Source organism: Diabrotica virgifera, chromosome 5 (assembly GCF_917563875.1).
Source record: "Diabrotica virgifera virgifera chromosome 5, PGI_DIABVI_V3a".
NCBI lineage: Eukaryota > Metazoa > Arthropoda > Insecta > Coleoptera > Chrysomelidae > Diabrotica > Diabrotica virgifera.
The window spans coordinates 82122406-82148452 of record NC_065447.1 but is presented as its reverse complement, the minus strand read 5'-3'; the positions used below and the strand labels follow the sequence as shown (position 1 = coordinate 82148452).

The 26047-nt window shown below is 33.5% G+C and overlaps 1 protein-coding gene across 4 annotated transcripts in view; it reads right to left on the bottom strand.

Annotated features, from left to right (window-relative positions):
* LOC126884267 (acyl-CoA Delta-9 desaturase-like) overlaps window positions 1-26047 on the bottom strand; it is a 132870-nt gene that overhangs the window by 71502 nt on the left and 35321 nt on the right. For all 4 annotated transcript variants that reach the window (XR_007697916.1, XR_007697915.1, XM_050650203.1 and 1 more), the window contains exons 2-3: window positions 18458-18677; window positions 14110-14446 (exon numbers count right to left, since the gene is read on the bottom strand). Coding sequence is in view for 2 of the 4 variants with exons in the window: in XM_050650203.1 (XP_050506160.1) it covers window positions 14110-14446; window positions 18458-18671 (551 nt within the window). In the remaining 2 variants the exon portion in view is untranslated. The remainder of the gene's footprint in view (window positions 1-14109; window positions 14447-18457; window positions 18678-26047) is intronic.

Sequence of the window (26047 nt, the reverse complement as noted above, 5' to 3'; positions counted from 1 at the left end):
TGAACTGAAAAAAAGTTATAACCTCCAAAAGGAAACTTATTAAAAAATTTTCACTTATTTTTGTTTATATCTTTTTTGTTGGTTACTTGACGATAAAAAGTGATAGAAACAAAATTGTAGAAAATTTAATTTGCTACATTTCATGTGTTATTCACTTTTCTGTGGGGTTGGTAGTTTGCGAGATACAGCGCGAAACCCCTTTGCACCCCTTTTTTCAAGATGGCGGCCAGGGGACAAGAGTGGTGACCCCAAAAACTTGAACTTAAGCTTCTACTGACCCCGCCTACATATTAAAAAAATATAATTGACTCCTCTAACAAATGCAAGGTGTGGCCTAAAAAATATAACATTTCAATGGACTAAATATTCTGCTAGTTTTTTGCTAATAGTAATTTTTCTAGTAATTAGCCCTTGTTAGTCTAGTAACCTAGTAATTTTTCACTACCCTTGTGGGAAGTCAATAATTCTTTAAGTTAAATTTAAAGTAAATTTTTTTACAATTGCAATTTACTCTAATAATTAGAGTATTTAAATACAAAAAAGTATTTCAAATTAGAAATACTGCCCATCAGCTCGGATACCAAGTTAAAAATATGAAGTCCATTTCCCCGATTCAAGTTCATATAGGCAACCTAAACCCAAATTACACGGCTCAAAGTAGTGGGTCAGGCTGTAGACATAAGTGTGTGGGTGTAAAAAGAGATGCGTTTAAACGAACCCATTCTTGAAGCGTTTCACTAAATCAAGTTTCAAGTATGTATGTATACCAAATTTCGTCGCCCTTAAAGCCGTTCTATAATATAAATTACTCCGACTTTACCTCACGTCTATAGACGAGACATGCCCCATTTCAGTGATGATCCGTCTAAAAAATATAACAAAATGCACTGATCATTCAGCAATGTAGGTATTAGGCCTGGATTCTGCGGAGCAAAAAAAAGTTGATTAATAGCAAGCTGAAAATTTGTTAATAGCTTAAGGGTGTCTAGTCGGACAAACTTTGATGTACGGGAGCACTGGAACAGGGGAAGTTTTAATTGTGGAACAGGTTAAAAATTTGGAACGTCAGACTACGAAAACGTCCCATGTATTTTGTCGGACAGAACTTCCATTTGATTTGTTACCCTTTCATTAAATTCTCATGCAAAAATCAGACTGCTATTTATCACCTGTCATAATTCCTTTCATTTGATATGTTCTACGTGCCGGACTTCCTAAAAGGGTAACAAATCAATTGGAAGTTCTGTCTGACAAAATACATGCGACGTTTTCGTAGTCTGACGTTCCACATTTTTAACCTGTTCCACTGTTCTCATACATCAAAGTTTGTCCGACGAGACACCGTTAAGCTATACCCTATTCCACGAACATACGCCTGTTTTGGATTACTTCGACAACGAATATTTTACTGTGCAAAATAAAAAGAACGAAAGTAAATTGCAAATTACATTGTTGTTTATTGGAATAATTATTAGCGCCATTTACTTTCGTACTTCTTATGTTGCACAGTAAAATAGTCGTTGTCGAAGTAATCCAAAACAGGCGTATGTTCGTGGAATTAACAAATTTTCAGCTTGCTATTAATCAACTTTTTTTTTTGGTACGCGAGATCAAGGCCTATTTATTTTAGAGACTTTTTATGATTATTGGTTGTAATAAACCTTACTCAAGAATAATACCCCATTGAAAGATAAAAAAGTGCCAAAGTAAATCTTTTATTATTATTAAACGCTTTTCTTTAGTTCAATAGTTTGCGTCAAATCTTTAGACGTTAATTTGACTGCCTTTTCTTCAATACAAATGAATGAAAATTTGCAGACATATGCATTCGCGGGAACAATACACGAATAGTCAAAAAAATTTTATGTTTATTAATTGTTTAAATAAAAAAAAACGATTTTAATGGAAAATGCTTAAATTATCTTGTTTTTTACAATGTAGAACCTTAAAACTTTTACGGATTGTAGCTAATGATATGAACTATACATAATTTCACTTTTTACGTTAATTGTTTACGTTATGCTTCATAAATAAACAATAAAGTTTCAAATTTTGAACGCTCATATATTTGTTTATACAAAAATCGGCGCTTATTCGTGTCAAATTTCAATACGATACGAAACAAAACTTCAACCAAAACTCGAATTCAAAAAATTCGTGTTTTTATCGTAGTCTTAGAAAAACCACAGGTAGAGACGTTTTGTGCTACAATAATTAACATTAGAATTCGTTTTGGCGTATTAATTAATTAAACGCTTTTTTTTAGTTCAACCGTTTGGGTCAAATCTTTGGACGTTAATTTTACTGCCTTTTCTTCAATGCAAATGACTTAAAATTTTCAGACATATGCATTCGCGGGAACAATACACAATAGTCAATAAAAATTTTTTTGTTTATTAATTGTTTAAATTAAAAAAACGATTTTAACGGAAAATGCTTAAATTCTCTTGTTTTTTACAATGAAGAAACTTGAAACTTTTACAGATTGTAGCTAATTATATGAACTATACATAATTTCACTGTTTACATTAATTGTTTACGTTATGCTTCATAAATAAACAACAAAGTTTCAAATTTTTTGCCGATTCCTACTACTTTTCATGTTTGTACATCATATGTTTTATACATATTTTAATACAAATGACGATATATTTTAATGTTGAAAAGTGTAAGACTAAAAAGTAAAAAATAAAAAAATATAAAAAAAATTTTTTAAGAAAAGCGTTTCTTAAATTTTTTTTTCATATTTTTTAATTATATTTGATATTCAGTCCTGGGACGAATTGCAGAAGTTTTTTTTTCTTTCTTATTGGCTTTGGATTACTTGATCCATTCAGCCACGATAGATAATAAATTACTGTTTGCTACAATATTCCAAATAAAATACATTGCATTACATAATACATTAGGTACATGTGCGCACATATAATACTTATGCACGCACATACATACATGTAGAAGTGGAAACATTTAATTGACCAGTAGGTATACTCCTCATTCATGGCCCTAACCAACTTAAATTAATTTACAAATAATTAAATCGACAAAAAAAAACTACATGCTAATACTAAATACTAATACTAAATGCTAATAAATATATGTTTTTTTTACACAGCGATAAGGCTTCAACCCCGCGGAGGTTTACACCCTCTTTGTGTTTTTAATTTTTTTTTCTCTTTTTTATTTTTTTATAACTTATTATACCTTTTATTTATTTATTTATTTATTTATTATTTTTTCTTTTTTTGTTTTTTTTTTCTTTTTTTTTCTTTTTTTTTTTTCTTTTTTTTTAATAAGATTTAATTTTTTTAATACATTTTTTTTTGTATACATATTTTTTTGTATAATTTTTTTTTTTTTTTTTAATTTTTTCAATATAAACTTTTATACAATTCTATTCTTATTACCTCCCTGCAAAATCTACTTAATGAACTTTCACAGGGAGACAATATTACATAATAAGGATAAACATAAAAAAAACAATAATTATTGCTAAACACATTCAAACGGACTCATTCAGTGCAAGTTAAATTTTCCTCTTAGTCCTTTTTAAAAACTCCCAGATGATTTGTTTAATTTTAGAATTTCTACGAGACAAATATAAAAGAGAAGCATTATTTTGTGGGAAAGGTATTTCTTCTTGAACCAGATTGTGCATCAAAAACTTAATTGCAACATCATTATGTTTGCATCCAAACAACCAATGATTAATATCGTCAACATATCCATTGCAATCGCAAAGATCTGATTCGGATAGGTTAAATCTATAGAGGTATGACTTGACAGTGGCATGATTAAAGAGACATCTAATAAACATGGCATATATATTTCTATTGGGATAACTTCTGATAGCAAAAGGCTCAGTAGGTAAACTAGGATGAATTTTGGTGTAGAGATTGTTGCTTCGATTGCAGAAAGCGTGCCACTCAATATCCCAATTTTGTTTCAAACTTTTCTTGCGAGTAGCTGTTAGATCGCTTCTATCTAGCCAAGTTATTTCCGATCCTTTTAAGATTGCCTCTTTCGCAAAAAAATCTGCTTTTATGTTACCGGAAATACCAATATGTCCTTTTACCCAGACGAAAGTTACAGAAGTCTGTTTTTCCAGTAGCTTTAGTTGGTTTTCTAAAATTTTGACGACAAGGCTATTTTTATATAAATGTTTACGTGTGTTTTCTAGAGCTAATAACGAAGATCTTGAATCTGACATAATTACAACTTGCTTGTTAGAAATTTTTTTGTTGACAGCCCATTCTAGAGCTTGATAAATCGCGAACATTTCTGCAGAGTATATGGAACATTGTTTATCTAACTTGAACATCAAGGATTCTTGTTGATCCGGAATATATACAGCACATCCAACTCCCAATCTTGATTTTGAACCATCCGTGAAAATCCTGCATGGATTATCAAGCTTGGCTATATGTTGCTGAAAGTCAACTGGATTCTCACTGTCAAAATTTGGGAACCAAACATTAACATTGGCATAAGATATATTAAAACTCGATTTAAAGAAAGTTAATTCACCTGGACTGTTTAGGTGCTGAGAAACGTTCGAGTATGCCACTGCTAAAATAGGAGAATTCCTGTTGTGCCACCATTTGTCGACAAGATTAGAAACAGAGATGTCACATATTTTTTGTAGTAGTTCAGTTTGGTTGTAAGATTGGCATTTAAGAATAAATTTTTCAGCCAAAAATAGTCGTCTTAAATGTAAAGGAGGCTCCATGGATTCAGCTAAAAGATTCTCTATAGGCGTAGACTTGAGCGCACCTAGAACTAACCGCAGAGCCTTATATTGAATGCGATCTAGTTTTTTAAGGCGACTGTTTGTGGCAGATCCATATAGAATGCTTCCATAGTCGAGAATGGATCTGGTATATGCACGATAAAACATTAAATTAATTTTAGGGTCAGCACCCCATCGATAGCGATTAACTACTTTAAGAATATTTAAACTTTTCTCACATTTTATTAAGCACTTATTAATGTGTTCATCCCATGTTAACTTGGTGTCCAATGTAATACCAAGATAAGTGTAATGCTTATGAACGGGTATACTTAGGTTGTTAATCATGATGCTGTTCATAACTGGTAAGCGATGTCGCGTAAAAAACACCACCGCTGATTTATTTGAAGTAAGGTCAAATCCTTGTTTAAAAAAATACTCTCTTGCATCACCCAGTACCATCTTAGTTGAATTAATACTTTGTTGGTACAACTTATTCACATTGTAAAAGCAGAAATCATCTGCATATTGTAATATACTGCATCTAATTCCTATACTGTGGAGATCTAGAGTGTATAGATTAAACAACAAGGGACTAAGGACTGATCCTTGTGGTAGACCTTGATGCACTACTCTTGGGCCAATCAATCTATCATTACATCTAATAAATACCTGTCTATTAAGGAATAGGTTTACTAATACATAAGCACACAAAGGTGGAATACCTATGTGCTTCAGTTTTTCGAACAATAGATTTAAATTGACGTTGTCATAAGCCCCAGAAATATCAAGAAAAATGGCAGATAGATAATTATTATTTGAATATGATAATTGAATATCAGTTGTTAATTGAGAAACACAATCAATAGTTCCCTTGTTCCTACGAAAGACATACTGAGACACTGGAAATATATTTTTGTTCTCACACCACCATTCTAATCTGCTTTTCATAACTCGTTCAAATGTTTTAAGCAAACAGGACATGAGAGAGATAGGCCTTAAGTCGGTACGCTGGTTTAGTTTGGGTATAGGAATAACCAGGCATTGTTTGAGGGCGTCACAATGATCTCCTTTAAGTAGAATATTGTTGTATATTTTGCACAAATAATATATAGCAATTGCAGGTAGGTTTAATAGCATACTATAGTTAATGCCGTCAATACCAGGGGCTGTATTTTTAGAACTCTTGATATTTGCTTTAAGTTCGTCAGCTGAAATGGGGGTTAGTAAAAAGTGGTCATTAGTAGAGATGCTCGGCATAAATAGTGGTAAATGGACATAATCCGGAGAGATTTTTGTAAAGAGCCTTTCTACCATACATTCATCATTAGCGGTGTACTTTTTGTTACCTTGAATTTTGTTTACCCTTTTCCAAAGCTCTGAAGGTGAAGTTTGCCTAGTAAGTGAGGAACAAAACCGAGCCCAACTAGATTTAGCTTTTGAGCGGAAAGTTCGTTTACATATAGCTTCATTCTTCTTATATTCCATGAAGTTTGAAAGGGTAAGATTAGATTTATAAATTTTAAAGGAATTTTTTCTAGCGTTAGAAGCAGTGAGGCATTCATCATCCCACCATGGTGGCGATTTGAAAGATTTGACTGACGGTTTGATAATTTTAAAAGATTTGTTGGCTGCATCAGTAATAGAATCTAATAAAAAGAAAATCATTTCGTTTGTTTGGTTTTTATTTGGTTCGTGTCTGAAGGCACTTTCTACGTTGTTTCTAAAATTATCCCAGTTTGCATTAGACATCGACCATTTAGCCGAAGATATAAAAGTTCTATTTTCAATTTTCATATTCTGCACAGAAAGTCTAATTGGAAAATGATCTGATCCATAGGTATCTGGAAGAACAGTCCAGTCAAGGGATGGACATAAACTAGAGGATATAATAGTAAGATCTACAACAGATTTCATATTCCCTGGAGGAGTAGCTCTAGTAGCCGACCCGTCATTAACAACAATTAAATTAGGAAAGAAATCTAATGCTTCTACTAGTATATTACCATCGACGCAACATGAATTTGATCCCCATAATCCATGATGTGCATTAAAATCTCCGGTAATAATACAATCATTGCTAATTTGAGAAAAAAGACTAACGTAATCTTGCACTGTTACTCTAACATTTGATGGACGGTACACACTCAGGACAGTATACACTTTTTGGTCAATTTTAATATCTACACCACAAACTTCTAAATTAGGATTGAAATTGTTAACAAATGAAATGGGATTATAAATAATGTTATTTGCTAAAATTATGGCAACTCCTCCATATCCTCTAATTCTACTTTTATTAACTACATTGAAATTATTGAAGCAAACAGTATCAGATGGTTTGGACCAAGTTTCTGATAAAAGACCTATGTCAAAACGTTCTTCAAACAGTAATTGCTGTAAAGAATATCGGTTCGCATTTAGCGAACGAATATTCCATTGAATAATTTTAATACTTTTGTCAGCCATTAAAATCATGTAAAAATATTACCTATAATATCTTTAATTTTATTTTCTAATTCAATTTCGTAATTTTTAAAATTAGTTTCTACATTTGATGAAGAATTACAATAGTCAAGGATACTCTGTTTGATTAAATTTTTGAGTGAAGCACTGAGCTGGCCTATAAATATATCAAATTCATTACGGGGCTCATGGTTTCCAAATTGAAATACAGATCCCGAACAGAAACTGGTCGGGTATTCCCTACGCACAGGAGGAAAATTAGGAGTTGTATCAGTAGTCTTCCTTTTTTGGGGGGGTTATCGTTAGGGGGGGCTATATTCAGATGATTATTATTTTTATAAGTAGTGGTGGAATTCGAGGGTTTAGGGGAGGAGCTTTTTAATGGAGGAAAGTCTGTGTCACAGGTCATTAAAGGTGCAAATTTATTTTTTTGGACTAAACTGGAATAACATGGATTTTCAAGAGCTTTTTCGGCTTCTTTAAATGAAATATTTAAGTTAGCCATAGCTTCTTTAGTCTTTTTTTGTTTTAAATATTCGGGACATTCTTTAAAAACTGACTCGTGGCTACTATTTTTACAATAAACGCAAAATGTAGTACATTTATCGGGACAATCAGTGTTACCTTCATTACCGCACTTCTTACATCTTTTTTTGACTTGCATTGAGTCGTTGAATGGCCATAACGAAGACAGTTGAAACATTGCATAACAGGACTAACATATATTTCAACTGGACACCTAACTTTGTTGATGTAAATATACTGGGGTATTAATTTACCTTCAAAGCTAATAATAACCATTTGTCTAGGAACTCTTTCTGATACACCGTCACTTTGAACTATTCTAGTCATTCTATGAACTTTTTTTATTGGAATATTAGATTTAATAGTATTAAGTAGTGCACTCTCAGTTAGAGTAGTGTCCACTCCGCGAACGAGACCCTTTTTTTCCGTTAAATAATTTGGAATATATGCAATTAGGTTATTTTTTACGAAAAAATCTTCAACTACTAATTTATTCGCAACAGCACCTGAATTGACTTGAATTTTAATGCGATTTTTACCTACACTAACAATTTCAATAATATGTTTATCATAACTAGATAGCGAAAGTAGTTTTTCTCCAAGTTTCATTGGATGCAAACGACCGATACTCAAATTTATGTGTTGAACAAATATAAAAAACGGACCAGTATCATTTAAACTAAATCGATTAGATGAATTAAATTCCTGTCTTTTTTGAATAGTATTTGTTTTATTTGAAGTAGATGTCAAGTTTATGGTATCATTAGTACTTTTACTAGTATCATTTAAACATTCACTATGAGAATTATTCTGATTTAAATCATTTGTCTGCATAATTATATCGCTCTCATCTGTGAACCCAATATTTTCTACACCAGGATCTGGTGGATCCTTTCCATTTTTGCCCACGGACATCCCGGGGCACGAGCGACGTTCAAATATAAGTATATAAAAAAATTTCTACTTACAGTACAGTTGTCAAATAACAAAACTTAAAATATACGGAAAACAAACAAAATCGGCTAAACACTCTGTAGAATCTCTTGAAACACACTTTAATACTTCACAATCGATTTGAGTTGAATGAAAAAAGACTTTAGAACTAACTAAATCTACAAATTTTTCCGAGGAACTCTTAAATTTGTCTAAACACTTTGACAGTTTTTTTGACGTTTTGAATTGCAGAAGTTATTTTTAACGTTTGCGTTAAAGTTAAGGTAACTGACATATATAACTGTCTCCATAACTTTTAACGTAAATTCCATGTGATGTATCATTCACCGTTATGAGATGAGTTATTTCTTAGACGTTATACAAGGAAGAAAATATTAAGTTGTCTAAAAAGAGAACCTTATGTAGAATCAGTACAAGTTTGAGCAAGAAAGAGAATCACGAGAAGTTGGTACATATACCTACCCACCGGCTACCGATAACCGAACAGCTGTTCGCTGTTCGGTGTGTTTCGGTGGTGAATCGTAAAAGTAGATAGAAAGAAGTACTTAAAACCCTTGGATGTGCCTTGCAGGGGCGGCCCGTCGGGGTAGGCAAGGTAGGCGCCGCCTACCCTCTTCAAGTGTAGTACAATAATATAAATTATTAAAATAAATTACTTATTTCAAAATTGTAATTTATAAATTTTGACACAATACCTACAAGAAAATAGCAAAAATTATCCAAATTATTTGTAAAAATATCCAAAAAATTTTCTCCGTAGTTATAATTATTGTACGCTCCTTGTAGTATCAGAAGTAATGTATAAGATTCTATATTCTTCCTGGGTCAGGCACTTGAAAACGTAGCCTGAAATAGAACGACGCCAACACCGAATTGACGTGCGATCTCTCTCTGTTTACGCGAGCAGACCTGCTGCCGGTCTCGCGTATTCTACGATTTTGAAAGGGCGCATAGGCACAGAGTCTTATAGCCGGACCTCCAAAATTTTATCAGTTGCTTCTCTTGTGTCTTGTGAAACTGTTTTAAATAATTTTATTTTTTGATTTTGGCTGTTATTAGTAGGTTAAGTATTGAATAAAACTAGGTAGGACAAATTAAATTTGTTTATGAAAACTGAATAATAAACAGGTAAATTTGAGATCGGTCTATTGAAGGGCATTTTAATTTTATATTAATTTAGTAATAATTCACTAACGACAAATAAATCTGTGAATAGTTATTTGTCAGTCATCCATTATATTTTATAGATATAGATAGAAGTGTTATTAGAATTTATAGATAATTAAAAATTTAAAGCGAGGTTAATTGTTAACTTATCAATTTATTCGAAGAGTAAATTATTATTTGATACAAAAATAAAATAAGTAATATTTGACGTTGTTGAAACGTAGGTGTGTTAGTTTTATTGGTGGAAAAACTTTAGTCATCGAATATGAATATTTTAAACGATGTAATATGCAGTTTGATCGAGACGCCTTATTCAAGGCGCCAAAATAAGAAAGGTCAGAAATTATGTCAATGGGCCGGCCTTTACCAAATTTAACAATTTTTTCGACAGATAAGACAAAAGACAATCGACCATTTTCGAGATCGTTTAAAACAATATGGTATGAAAATCATAAATGGCTAAGCGGAAGTTATTTTAAAAATTCACTTTTCTGTTGGCCTTGTCTTTGCTCTCAAATTTGAAGCAAAATGTTTGGGTGAGTCAGGGATATTCAGATTTGAAAAATTTATCAGCTAGTGTAAAAAAACATGAATCTTCGAAAGAACATTTAAACAATTGCTTAGGTTTAAAACGGTTAGAAAAAAATAAACAAACTATTGACAGTGCTTTAGCTGGACAAATTTCTCTATCTAATAAGATATATAATGAAGAAATTGAAAAAGATTGAAGAAGTTGAAGAAATTGATGTTACAATTCTGTTAGTAAAACAAGAACCTGCATTTCGCGGTCGTGATGAGAGCCATAATTCTTCAAACATGGGTAATTTTAAATTATTTTTAATTTAGTAGTTAAACGCGATCAGGAAATCCAGGATCATGTTAAAAAATAGAAGGGGTGTTCACGGGTTTGTCAAAAACAATACAAAATGATTTAATAGATTGCCTTGCCGATTACGTAAAAAATGAAATTTCAACAGAAATTAATGAAAGTCAATTTTTTTCTATACTAGCGGACGATACTACTGATATAACCGAAAAATCACAGTGTACTTTAACAATCCGTTTTGTTAAAAAAGTTGGTCAGGTAACAGAAAGATTTTTAGGGTTTTTTGATGTTAGCGAGAATAGATCTGCAGACGCTCTATATAGTTTAATTTCAAACGTGCTTGAGCCATATGATTACAAAAATAAATAAATTGCTCAATTTTACGATGGTGCAAGTGTAATGGCTGGCTCTTTAAACGGATTACAATCAAAAATTAAAGTAGATGCTCCAAAAGCAATTTTTACACATTGTTGCGCTCATAGATTACATTTAGTATTGCAAGACGGCTCAAAATGTATTACAAATTGTAGGATATTTTTTGCCGCCTACCCGAAGTATATGTGTAGCCTACCCGCATACTGAGGTCGCGAGACGCCACTGGTGCCTTGGACGTTTATAAATAAAAATTTCAACTTATATCTCTCGATTTGATTTTTGTATAATTTTTAAAATTGCATCACCCTTCTATTTATAAATTATTAGCTTTCTTTTTCATTTTTATTATTGTTTTAATTTTATTACCTACGTGTTTTTAATTGTTATTTTAGGTCTATGTATTTGATATTTTTAATTTTGTGCTGCCTTATATTTGATATTAAATTTGATTTATTAAATTAATAAAATGCCGCAAAAGATCCTGGGACAACCCGAAGCAGCGTTCTACGTTAAATATTCACTTGATTTCTATCTAAAAACAAATCAAAACATAACCTAACGTTACAATCCTTAACATAACTACACAGTGATCTCATAACTTGAGGTTTAACGTCGCGTTATAAAGTGACAGTTTATATAAATATCAGATAACTCAATAACTGTCAAGAAATAACGCAAGTAGTTAAGTTAAATATAATACATCACACCAATTCGAGGATTATAACTTAACTACAGGATAACTTTACGTTATATTTAACGTGAGTGATTCATTACAGGGCTGATTGTGTTGTTCTAGAGAAGGTCAACAAATTTGTTCAAATTTGTTGTTCAAATCAAACAAAATTTATAATTCAGTTTACTACAGCCTAAAATATACAGGGTAGATCTTTTTTTAATGTAAACAAGTTTTAATTTTTGGCGAAGATGAGACCCAAAAATTAACATCACAGTGTGGACGCTAGACGAGACAAAGTTCGGTGTCTCTAGAACTGTAGCTCTAGGTCATGTCTAGGGATTTAAAATTTCCGGAAAAATTGGGTGCAGGAAAAAACCTGTTTTTTTCCGGAAAAAAAAACAGGAAAAATGGAAAAATACGAAAAAATTGACATTTGTTACAATATACTAAACAAATTCTGCATCCCGTAACAAAATCGATAAATTTAGTAGAATTCGATAGATCTATATTAACAGAAGTGCCTTTTGTCTTTAAGTAGGTATATAAAAGACACAATATTAAAAAATATTCCCCAACAAGTTAACCAGCTTAGTTCTCTTATCGAAAGGTTGGTAAAATATGTATGTTGAAAAACGCTACGAATTTTGTTCTAAGCTGATAAACTTTGCAGCCTCTTGATGCTCGCTTTAAAGAAGAATAATTGAATGAAGACCAACTAATGGAAGCCATAGACTTCATTTCTGAAATGGCTTGTTCACTAAGACCCAGTCTTTTCACCTAAGAATAACTATTATTGAGATCCACTTTAAAAAAAAAACTGACAAAAATCATGTTGTTTGTGTTATCCGTTCAGGATGGTGAAGCGGAGATCGAGTCTGAATCAGATGCTTGGTCTGAAGATTGTCTGAAGATTCAGATTCAGACTCAGATAAAAATATACCACTGAGCAATTTGGTTAAATAATGTGCTTTCCACATTTGAAGTTTCGGTTTTGACACTTACAATTAAAGTCTCTTAGTTTAAGTAGGTACAATTAAGTCTCAATTAAAAAATATTTTCAAATTTTCCCATTTGTTCCAATGGTCTGGAAAAAACGGAAAAAAACCTGTTTTTTTTCCAATTTTTCCCGATATGTTAATTCTCTAGTCATGTCTATGTCTCAAGTTTAGACCGGCTCTAGACCGCCTAAAGAAAATCGCGTAACATGGTCTACAAAAGTGAGTACAAGGCTTAAAACACTATAAAATTCGTGACGGTATAATGCTGATGAAAACGAAGTCTCGAAGTTCTCTTCTCTACTTCTCTTTATATATTAATTTAATACCTTGGATGTCTTTAATGTGAAAATTAAATTTGAATAGATTTAATCCCAGGCAACCAAGTGACGTCAATAACGTCGAGGAAACGTCAGCTTTTGGTTGAATATATACACGTGTTTGAACATTACATCGTATAAATGTCTTTTGTAGGTGATTTTAAATACGTAAGATTGATGACGTTAAAATACGTTTAAAAATACGTTTTCATTTCAGACAGCCCAAGTCTGACGTCACAAAAAAGGGAGGAGCTTAACTTGTTAATGCTTATAATGTAAAATGTTGTATATTGGTATTGACGTTTATAAGCTTAAATTGTCATAAGAAGTTTTTCATTTATTGTTTACGTGATTTGTGTGGTAAAAAAGGAATTTTCATTTAGATATTTAGTTGAAGAAACGTGTTAATTAAGAGATTTTTATTCGTTTTCTCAAGTGAGTAGTGAGTTAGTTTAATGCCATAGTTCTTCTTGAAAACGGTTTGAGGTTATGTGTTTTGTTTTGGTGAATATTTTCTGTTAACGAACTAATTATGTGTTATCGAGTTTAAATTATTTATTACTTAATATGTTGTTTCAGTTTTGACACAATAAGTATACCTTAGCTCATAAGCTAAATTTAAAACAGTTAAATGAAAAATTGCAATACCAACAATACCCATACGAATAATTATTATAGGGATTTTCATTCACAGTCATTTGTTTCGAGCTTCTGTCATATGTTGTATAATCCGGGTATATTAATATTATACACAGATTATACAACATATGACGGAAGCTAGAAACAAATGACATTCGATGAAAAGCCCTATTGTATATTTTTAAAACCATAAAATAAAAAATAATCTAAAAACGACATAAAAACTACGTTTTTTATATCACCTATTTAAATCGTGGTAAAAATGACGTCAGTTATGGTGGGACATATTCACGTGACTTTCGACGTCGAAAAAACCTGACAAACTGACGTGGTTTGGTGATAATTACGACGTCTTTTCAACGTTTTGTAAACGTTATTCGGTTGCCTGGGATGGTACTGATATAGAATTTAAACGAAATATATTTAACTTTTCTTACTTTTTTTGAAACTGGACTACGGGATCGGCTGCAACATCGCTCATGTCAATAGTCTTCCCTTTACTTTTAACTTCCGGATGCTTCTTCATTAATAACCATCCAACATGGGAGAAGAAGAATCCTCTGTTTGAGTTGTGGGGATCAGCATCAGTGTCGGTATATTTGTGGTGTAGCCTGTGGTCTCTGGTCCAAATGTAGATATTATTCTGTAGGGTAGCTGTTTGCATCAACATTAGAATGATCCTTAAAGGTAATTTTGCTTTATAGGCTTTATGGGACCATAGACGATGTACTCCACATGTTATTCCAATGACAGATAAGTAGGCATATATGTGCACTGAAAGTAAAATAGGGTATAGTCCAGTCCATGGCGAGCTGCCTGAAATTTTATTATTGTAGCATTTAGGGGGAGGGTTAATAGAAGTGTAAATTTAAATTCGCGACTGAATTCCGCCGTTGCGATAGCCGCCATCTTTATTTTAAAGGAGAACTGTTGTTGCCCAATATCTCCTCCATTTTCAACTTTTCTACAAAAATGGTAGGAATGAACTAGCAAAAATTTGGCGACAGACGAACGAAAAACAAAAAAATCCTGCCAACATCACAGATCACAAACAGAAATCTTATCTATACGTAAACATATGATGGGAACAAATAAAGGCTCTTCTCAGAACCAACTGACTAGAGATCTCGGACCGTGTATCCGAGTCTGTCACCTTAACATCGAGGGCATAAACAAGGCAAAATTCCAAGTGTTGCAAAACATCCTACACGATAACAACATTGACCTGGTTGCCATACAAGAGACCCATACTGAAGACAAAGTCCAGCTTGATTTAAGGGGAAAGATACCTGGCTACGATTTACTGGGAGCCACTTATGATAAACATTACGGCGCCGCAACCTACATTCGCTGCAATATAGAAAATGGTTTCCTGCTTTCTGCTTCCAATGAAAATAATATACATGAAGTAGTCACCAAGACTGGAGATATTACCGTAGTTAACATATACAAACCTCCAGCCACTACATGGAACCCATAAGTGCTAAAGACTCATCCACATCCAACTATATACATCAGCGATTTCAACAGCCACCACGAAATGTGGAAGTACACCACGAACGATGAAAATGGGGAGGCACTAGTAGAATGGCCCGAAGAGCAAAACACATATCTAGTTTTTGATGCCAAAGACAGAGGAACATTTCAATCAGCTGCATGGAGAAAATAATATAACAGAAATATATAAGAATATATATTTCTGTCTCAAAAGATACCAATGACAGACCACTAACAACTGCGAGAAGTGTCCTTGCAGACTTCCCACATACTCAACATCGTCCTGTGCTTATCACCATCGGAATATCAATTCCAATAATTAGATCATATCCTCGACCCAGGTGGAATCTTAGAAAAGCAAACTGGAAGAAGTTCTCTGAACAACTAGACACGACCTTGAGCTGGGTCCCTTCAACCAGCAAACATTATGAGAGGTTTGTGGGTGCAGTAATAAGCGCTGCCAAGGAAACCATCCCTACGGGGTATCGCAAAGAATATGTGCCCGGATGGACTGAAACATGTGAAGAATTATACACGAAGTTTCTCGAGAGTGGTGACCGAGAAATAGCCGATGAGCTTTTACACAACATCGATACAGCTAGACGCTAAAAATGGATAAAGACTGTCGAAAACCTTGACTTCAAAAAAAAAAAAGCCGGCAGGCATGGTCCCTGTTGCGGAAAATTGGAGGAGCTAACCAGCTGGAATCCAGAGAGTCTAAAATGTCTCCTAACAAGGTTGCCTCCCATATAGTACCTCTATCCAGAGCTCCACGAGATCGAACACATACTACCAACGTGAAAAGAGACTTAAGGGCATTAAAACAAATGAACAGAACGAACTCCGAATATTCAGCAAGAATACTTATTTCTGAAATCTCACATGCGCTGAAAGAAATGAAATCAGATAAAGCACCTGGGTTTGATGGTATCCATCCAGAGTTCTTGATACACAGTGGTGCATTCACGAAACAGTGGCTTGCAATGTTCTTTAATAATATACTTCAGTCAGGTAACATTCCTTTCTCACTTAAGCGAACAAAGATAATTGCAATTCCGAAACCGGGCAAATCAAACGATAAGCCAGAAAACTACCGCCCCAGAGCTCTACTCAGCATGGTATATAAACTATTAGAAAAGCTTCTCCTCAACAGAATTAGTCACAGGATACTAGAAAATGTCCCCATTGAACAAGCTGGCTTCCGCCCTCATCGAAGCTGTACGGACCAAGTGCTGTCATTAACAACTTTTGTAGACGCTAGTTTTCAAAAGAAACAAAAGACTGCAACAGTATTTATAGATCTAACAGCAGCATATGATACTGTTTGGAGACAGGGATTAATATACAGTGAGCACGTAAAGGTTGGAATAAATTCAGTTTCTCGAGAATGAATGATTTTGGGAAAATATCCCGAAACAGGTCAATCTTTATTTTCAAAATATGACTTTTTCGCATCTATATCATACTAGTGACGTCACCCATCTGGGCGTGATGACGTAATCGATGATTTTCTTAAATGGGAATAGGGGTCGTGTGATAGGTCATTTGAAAAGTGATTTAATTCTATATTCATTAATATAATAATATAAACATTTACATAATTATTTATACAGGGTGTCCACAAAAAAACTTTTTTTTTTATTAAATTTATTAACATAAAAAGAAGAATGCATGTAATTTATTTAGTCAAAAATACATTTGACTGCTCCCAGAAAACAGAAAAAAATGTTTATTTGAAAAATAATCGTTGCTTCATCATGCCCAGATGGGTGAGGTCACTAGTTGGATACATATGCCAAAAAGTCTCAATTTAAAAACAAAAATTGACCTGTTTCGGAATTTTTTTCCAAAATCGTCCGTTCTCGAGAAAATTAATTTATTCCAACCTTTACGTGCTCACTGTATAAACTGACCCGTATTATCTTCTGCAGAAAGATAACTAACCTCATTGGCAACATGCTGACCAACAGAGCCTTCCAGGTTATAATGGGAAAGGAGACGAGCAGACAGATGAAACTTAACAATGGTCTTCCACAGGGTTCTGTCCTTGCCCCTTTATTTTTCAGCCTCTATATTGCTGACATGCCTGAAACCGAATCTCGGAAGTTTGGATATGCTGACGACTGGACCCTTGCAACAAGCCACCAATCTTTATAAACTACAGAAATCACTCTCACGAATGACTTATCCATCCTCAGCGAATACCTTAAGAAATGGAGACTACAGCCAAGTACTACAAAAACTGAAGTATCAGCTTTTCATCTCAACAACAAGCTGGCAAACAGAGAATTGCGAGTGTATTTTATTAACAAGCTGTTAAAACACAATAAATACCCGAAATATCTGGGGATTACTCTAGACAGAACGCCCACATTCAGATAACGCCTGACGAAAACAGCAGCAAAATTGAAAACACGCAACAATATAATACAGAAACTCTGCGGCACTACATGGGGGTTCACAGCATCAACATTAAGATCCTCTGCTCTTGGCCTGATATATCCGGTGGCAGAATACTGTGCTCCAGTGTGGCTAAATACGTGCTATGCGTATGATAACAGGCACAATTAAGCCCACCCCTACAGTGTGGCTACCTACCCTTAGTAATATAGCACCACCCAACCTACACGCCGCGAACATGCATTGGTTAAAGAATATAACAAAATAATGGACAATCGCCAGCTTCTAGTCCACAACGACATCCCCGATATTCTTGGAAACCGTCTCCGATCCAGGTTACCTCCTCTACAATCTGCTCAAACGCTGCAGCAATCCAACTTTGACTTAAATACCCGATGGAGAGAAGATTGGGAAAGTAGGACAGATCCGCATTACCATAGTCTACAGGACATCATAGGGAAACCTGGAGAATTTGAACGTCCCCGTAAGATTTGGGCAGCCCTTAATCGAATTCGAACAAACTGTGGAAGATGCGCCCACTCCCTCTACAGATGGGGTAAACTCCCCTCGCCTTCTTGTGACTGCGGCGCTGCAAGACAGACGATCAGTCACATTGTTCAGGACTGCCCACGCAGAGCATACACAGGCGACCCTATAGACTTTGTAATGGCAACCGAAGGGTCAATCGAATATATAAAAAAAATTGGACATCTGTTTGTGATGCATTGTATAATGCATAAATCTAAATGTATTATGCGATGTCGTTAAGCCATATGCTAAATAAAAAAAAATAAAAGTTAGGTTTTGAGCTTTTTACTGGTTCATTGAATCACCTAAAATATCCATATACATTAAACAACATAAATCTTAACTACAAATTTAACTTACTAAATATAAATGTTGTCCACATGAGTTTACCAGTAAAGAGTCTCGAATATCCCCAAAGGACTAAAGAATGAAAAATTAGATATAAAATAATATTTTTCCAGACTAAGTCTTGATCAAAATAACCATTTCTTTTAATTTGTTCCGTTGATTTCTGTGTGCTCACAAAACTGTTGGTTGTTTGTTCAAGCGCTAAGTTGTTATGTAATGGTGACATTTTTACCTAAAATTAAGAGATTTATTTACATAAAACATAAAATATATTCTTTGTATAGGTTACCGGCCAAACCCTATTTCAGGATAAACTAGTTTGGTCTAGGCCAAACTAGTTTGTCCTGATATTAATAGGGACAATGCAGGATAAACTAGTAAACCCTTTATAATATTCTTACAATATCAAATCTCGTCTCTCCCATGTTGCGCTGTGCATACCGCTCACTTGATCAACAAATAACTCTTAAGGTGTAGACCAGAATTGTTAACGTTATGTGCATTTGTGTTTTTAAAGTTTTGTTAACTGTTTTTTATTGTTAATTTAGTTTTGTTTCAGCTAAATGATTCAGTCAATTTGTACTCTACGAGCTCCCTAGTGGGAAAGTTTTGGGGTAGTTCTGATTTCTTTCATTATATATGGATTTTGGGCTGCTAAATCCGAATATGAGGTTTGCGGACAAAATTTCTTGCCGAAACATTGAAAAAATCGCGAGAAAATCGAAAAACTTCAGCTTTTTTCCGCTTTTTTGCTCAAATCTCGAAAACTATTAACTTTTAGTAAATGATCTGTTAACAGAAATTAAAGTACTTAAAATTATCTACAAATATCACTATTTACTTTTTTTTTCAGACGAACCGTTCGGTCTAAAGTGCAAGTTGAAAATTGCCAATTTTTAACGGTCTCGACAAAACCCACTTTTTACATTCCAAAACTTTAGTTTTTATTAGAATGCTGTCACTTGATAAATTTCTCCTAGTTTTCTGTACAAATAATAAATGTTAGTTCATAATATGAATATGGTATGTCTCTTCTCACAGCTTTCGTGAGTCCATTCCACCCTAAAATACCGAGAATGTCTCTGCTTTTCCCTTAGAGCCACAGAAGATCAGGCACAGATGGAGTCACAGTTTCAGTTGGTGTGAACATTCCCTTCGGATCTTGATTTCTGATAAACCTTGACGTTTTGTCCTTTCAAAATGTATTAGTTGAACAGCTCTCTGACTTCCATAAACCTCAGGTGCGGGTTTAGTTTTTAGCCGAGGAATGGATTGGTTAGGAGCTATTGCATGTTTTGGTGCAATACAAGAAATGCCACCCATGACGTAAAAAGTGTGGTATCCGTCGATTGTATGTACGTTAACCCTTTCTGTCCCAACGCTGCATACAGGGTGATCAACTTCTGTGACAAAGTCCAATATATCTGTTATTATACAATATATGAAAAAAAGTTGTTAATAAAAGTTATAGACACCTTTAATGTACACATTTTAAAATTAGTGAAAAATATACAGGGTCCTCCATAACACGGTGCCAAACCAAAGTTTTGTTTTTTTAAATGGAACACCCTGTATTTTATTCAAAATCTGGTTTCTCTACATTTTTCTGATTCTAGAGATGTAACACTTGTCTAGGGTTATACTGAGTGTTTCAAAGTTACGAGCACGTTTATTAAAAAATCATACTGATTTGATCGCCCTGTATGTTTCTAACGGTGTAATATAAACTTATTTTTTTAATGGTTTTGACTGTAAATATTAAAGTAGTTTTGTAACAATGTAGAATTTTTTTATAACTACACAAATTGTATACAGGGTAAGTCAAAATGTAAATACAAGATTTTCTTCATAATTTTAAATGGAACACCCTGTATTTTATATTATTATCGAAAAGTTCTATCACTATACTTACATATCTTCTAAATATTCACTATACCTAAAGTTATTAGTTTTCGAGATATTTTAGTTTTATTGTTGATAAACATGTTTTACTTAGTTATTAATAACAATACTTTAATTTATATTAAAATTTATTAAAAAAACTAAATTAAATAAAAAAATGTTTAACTTACTTCTTATGTTATAAAAGGTGTTCAAAATGACCTCCCATAACGTCTACACAAGCCTGGAGACGAGTTTCGAAAGACCTACTGATGTTTGTAAGCATTTGTTGTGTGACACTTTGAAAGGTGTTTTTTATCCTTATTTTCATATCGTCAACTATTGTTGGAGGTGTCCTATACACTACGTCTTTAATATAACCTCAAAAAAGAAGTCAACTTCGTTTAATTCTGGTGATCTGGGTGGCCCATCTCTTCCTATCCATCTTTCAGGAAATAGTTCATCGAGTTCACCGTTGACAAGTGCGTTGTGGAGAGTAGGGGCTCCGTCGTGAAGGTACCACATATGTTGGCGGATATTTAATGGTACAATTTCAAGTAGAATATGTAAATGATTAACTATAAAATTTAAATAAACCTCACCATTTACCGATTCCTCAAAAAAATGACCTATACCGTAATTGCCTATTATTCCACCCCAAACATTTAAGGACCATCTCGATTGACTGTGTGTCTGAGCACAGCACGGATTGGTCGTGGAATAATAATGAAAATTGTATCTGTTTACACGACCATTTTTGTGGAATGTTGCCTCGTCTCCAAAAAAAAAGAACAAACTCAAAAAAATCTCTCTGTATAACTATTTGTTGTTGTGACCATTGACAAAATTGTACCTACTCTTCGTTCGAAATCATCCCCAACAAGTTCCTGATGTAATTGTATATGATATGGGTGCATGTTGTTTTTCTTGAGTATGTTTTGGATATATCCATAACTTATATCTTGCTCTCTTGTAATATTTTGAATACTTGTATGAGGATTTTCTGTAACAGGCAGTAAAACATTTAATTAATTTTCATCCGTAATAATGATTTTTGTTTTTTCCTTTGCTTCAAAAACAGAACCAGTACGATTAATCCTGTCTAAGTTGTCAAATGCTCTCTTATTTGGTTGTTGACGCTATGGACACCGTTCCTTATAAATTCTTGTGGCAACTAATGAGTTTTTGAAACACTCTCCTAAAATCCATATCATGCCTGTCAGTTCTTCACGATTAAAATTCATTGCTAGGTAACAAATAACAAATATAACAATATGGCCAACAATTATAATCAATAACAAAAATAAAAACGTACAGATAATTAAAATCTTACATCTGACAGTTCTTGTGTCAATTATTTCAAAGCCACCTTAAACAAGAACCTGCAGCAATTTATAGTTCCCATTTCTTCGCGGAAAATTAATATCATTTTGTTAGTAAATATAAAATTGTCGTTATTGTATAGAATGTACCATAAACTTGGAGAAAAAATAAAATGCAGTCCAATTTAATTATTATTAACGAACTCATTGGACGTTTCTAATATTAAGGGTAATTAATTTACTGTAATGAACGTATCTATGAGTTAACAAGAATAAAACTAAAATATCTCGAAAACTAATAACTCTAGGTATAGGGAATATTTAAAAGATATGCAAGTATAATGAAAGAACTTTTCGACGGTAATATAAAATACAGGGCGTTCCATTTAAAAATATGAAGAAAATATTTTATTTGCATTTTGACTTACCCTGTATAAAATTTGTGTAGTGATAAAAAAATTGTACGTTGTTGCAAAACTATTTTAATATTGACAGTCAACGGCAGTAAAAAAATAAGTTTATATTATACTGTTAGAATCATACAGGGCGATCAAATCAGTATGATATTTTGATAAAAGTGCTCATAACTTTGAAACACTCAGTATAACCCTAGACAAGTGTTATATCTTTTTAATCAGAAAAATGTAGAGAAACCAGATTTTGAATAAAATACAGGGTGTTCCATTTAAAAAAACAAAACTTTGGTTTGGCACCGTGTTGTGGAGGACCCTGTATATTTCTCACTAATTTTAAAATGTGTACATTAAAGGTGTCTTTTAACTTTTATTAACAATTTTTTATATATATATTTTATAATAACAGATATATTGGACTTTGTCACAGAAGTTGATCACCCTGTATATATATTTTTGAAAAAGTGGGTCTGTATTCCCAACCGCCGTATTTTCCGTATATATACGTTCAAGGTGTTATGGTCTCAATTTACCAAAGCCGAAAATATGCGTTGCTTATAAAATTTTAGACTCGAATGGTATCCCAATGCCGTAGAAATATGTCCGAAAATGTTAGATTATTGTTCCCAAAGCCTCAAAATGTTGGCACCTAAGACAGGTCATGCGAACCCATTGCCGTATATATTTGTTCACATATTTTAGATATATGCTATATTGTAGCACTGGTGGCAACGCTTATAGGTAGCTGCTAGAAGGTGAAGCGTTTGTAGCCACAGAAAAGATCAGAAAAAAAAGAAGCGAATCGAGATACATGTGTGCAAGATGCGGAGTCGGCCTTTGCGTAGTGTCATGTTTTGAGGATTACCACACAAAAGAAAACTTTTAATGTTAATTTACATTACATTATTTTTTTTTAAGTTAGTTACATTTTTTCAAGTTGGTTTTGCTCTCTGATGAGTACTTTTGAAAAGAAAACGTTTAAGTTGGTTAAAAAAAACTCAATAAAAACATGTTTCGGTCATTTATTTGTTTATTTATATGCGACATATATATAAGGCAATGGGACACTACGCATGAAAAAACCTTTTTGATTGAGGGACCAAGATGCAAATTAAGGACTGGCATAGAAAGGGTTAAAATCAGCGTTTTCGTACACCTGTTATGTAAAGCACGGCTGGTCAATTTTCTGCGGATCGCCTGCGATTGCTGACACTTCCAGATAAGCAATACGCTTGCTCAAAGTCTTGTAGCGGCAGTAAGGCCCAGATAGTTGGTCTCATCATTCCTTGTGGGGTTGGCCGTTTTCTCTACAAAAAGTACGGCTCAAGAAAATAGGTTAATGTAGTTTCCCTCTTTGGGGTTTTGTTTATCCTATACAGAAGCTGTTCGCCTGGAAGTGTCAGCAAAGGCGATCCGCAGAAAATTGACCTGCCGTGCTTTACACAGCAGATCTACGATAACGCTGATTTTAACGTACATACAGTCGACGAATATCACACTTTTCACGTCATATGTGGCATTTCTTGTATTGCACCAAAACATGCCGTAGCTCCTAAGCAATCCATTCCTCGGATAAAAAAGAGACCAGTGAAATTTAATAAAAAATTTCCTTCTTGGTAAAAGGTATATTAGTTTAAAAAGCCCTAAAGGGCTACAAACATATGAACAAAACGTTTTCGCTCTGTAACAAGAGCATCATCAGTGTTACAAGAACATGGTGAGCCAACCAAAAAATACAAAGGTCAGAGCCTTTCAAAAAACAGACAAAAGTCTTATATAAAAGATAACATCGCAAAATCCAAAGGATGGATAAAATTGCTAAGGATAAGGCCCTGTGGCAACATATGACTCCCACACGTTGTAAGTGGGTCAAAAGGTAAGTAGGTCAAACCTTGACAAACAAACAAAGGTTGATCTAGTTACCTTTTGACCCACTTACAACGTGTGGGAGTCATATGTTGCCATAGGGCCTTATCCTTAGGAATTTTATCCAACCTTTGGATTTTGCGATGTTATCTTTTATATAAGACTTGTCTGTTTTTTGAAAGGCTTTGACCTTTGTATTTTTTGGTTGGCTCACCATGTTCTTGTAACACTGATGATGCTCTTGTTACAGAAAACGTTTTGTTCATATGTTTGTAGCCCTTTAGGGCTTTTTAAACTAATATACGTTTTACCAAGAAGAAAATTTTTTATTAAATTTCACTTGTAATTAATGGTATACAGCCAACTACAGGAAGTTCTTCCTTGTGGATTTTTAAAAAAGAAACCCGCGCCTGAGGTTTATGGAAGTCAGGGAGCTGTTCAACTAATTCCTTTTAAAACGACAAAACCTCAAGGTTTATCATAAATCAAGATAACAGATCCGAAGGAAATATTCACACCAACTGAAACTGTGACTCCATCTGTGCCTGATCTTCTGTGGCTCTAAGGGAAAAGCAGAGACATTCCCGGCCTCTTAGGACGGAATGGACTCATGGAAGCTGTCACAAGAGACATACCATACCTATGATCATTTATTATTTGTACAGAAAACTAGTAGAAATTTATCAAATGACAGCATTCTAATAAAAAATAAAGTTTTGGAATGTAAAATGTGGGTTTTGCCGAGACCGTTAAAAATTGGCAATTTTCAACTTGTACTTTAGACCAAACAATTAGTCTGAAAAAAAAAGTAAATAGTGATATTTGTAGATTATTTTAAGTACTTTAATTTCCGTTAACAGATCATCTACTAAAAGTTAATAGTTTTCGAGATTTTAGCAAAAAAGCGGAAAAAAGCTGAAATTTTTCGCTTTCTTCGCGATTTTTTTAATGTTCCGGCAAGAAATTTTGTCCGCAAATCTCATATTCGGATTCAGCAGCCCAAAATCCATATATAATGAAAGAAATCAGAACTACCCCAAAACTTATCCGTTAATCTGTCCACGAAAATATCGAGAAAAAAACTATGAAAATGAGCATAATTTTAGATGATGCATAACTTTTGAAACTTTTTATATACAGGGTGTTTCATTAAGAATTGTCCATTTCGTAACTGAAGAAACATTAGCACAAAATAAGAAGATTTAACATAAAACACTTTAATAAAATATTCCCCCTTACAGAGATACAGAGTGTTTTATTACAAATATTCTAAAATGATTTTAGCCCATTATTTTAGCACGTTCCAATATGTTTTGTTCAAACTTGACAAACAGTTTACGCATGCTGGGATACTTTAACTAGTGTTAAAAGATAGTTTTTCACCGTTACCAGAGGCTTGCTCTAGGGATATATACTTCCTTTCCCCCCTCACAATCTACGCTACTGTCGTAATAATAATTTCAGCATGTTTTTTTGATTCTTCATTAATTTTTACGTAAATACCGTCCTTTTGTCTTCATGCGATAGAGTAAGCAGTTTTCAAGTTATTTGCGTTTAAAGGTAATGGATTCGATAAAATTATTCTTTTTGAATGTTATTTATTTTAAAATATACAGTGCTAGTCAAAAGTCCGTACCCCCTCGTATGTTTTGAACGGTTATACCTATAATAGTGATATTTGGAGGAAGGAAATAAACGTGTATGATATAGCTTAGGTTGGTTGGCAACACTAGGCGTGAAGGCAGGGATCTCATACAGATCAGCTGTCAACAAGTTGACTAGGTTAGGTTAGAACATAGATAGGTTAGAAGATGAACACGTTGTAAAGAGATACTGAATAATACTTAATAAAATATAAAAGCTAATGTGTGTGTCGTTACATGTCAACAATAAACATAATAATACATGGTGTCAGGTTTATAAGAACCCCAAATAAGAATCCAGTTGTAAGAGACCTATAAAATGGAGTCTGCCAAGGCCCCAAAAAGCATTGTGTTCGACCAGCATACCAGTCAAAATTACGAGAAATTTATTAATAGTTTTTCTATTTATTTAACGGCAACTGGCTTGTGCAATAAAGATAATGAAACAAAATATGCAATTTTCTTGAATTTAGCTGG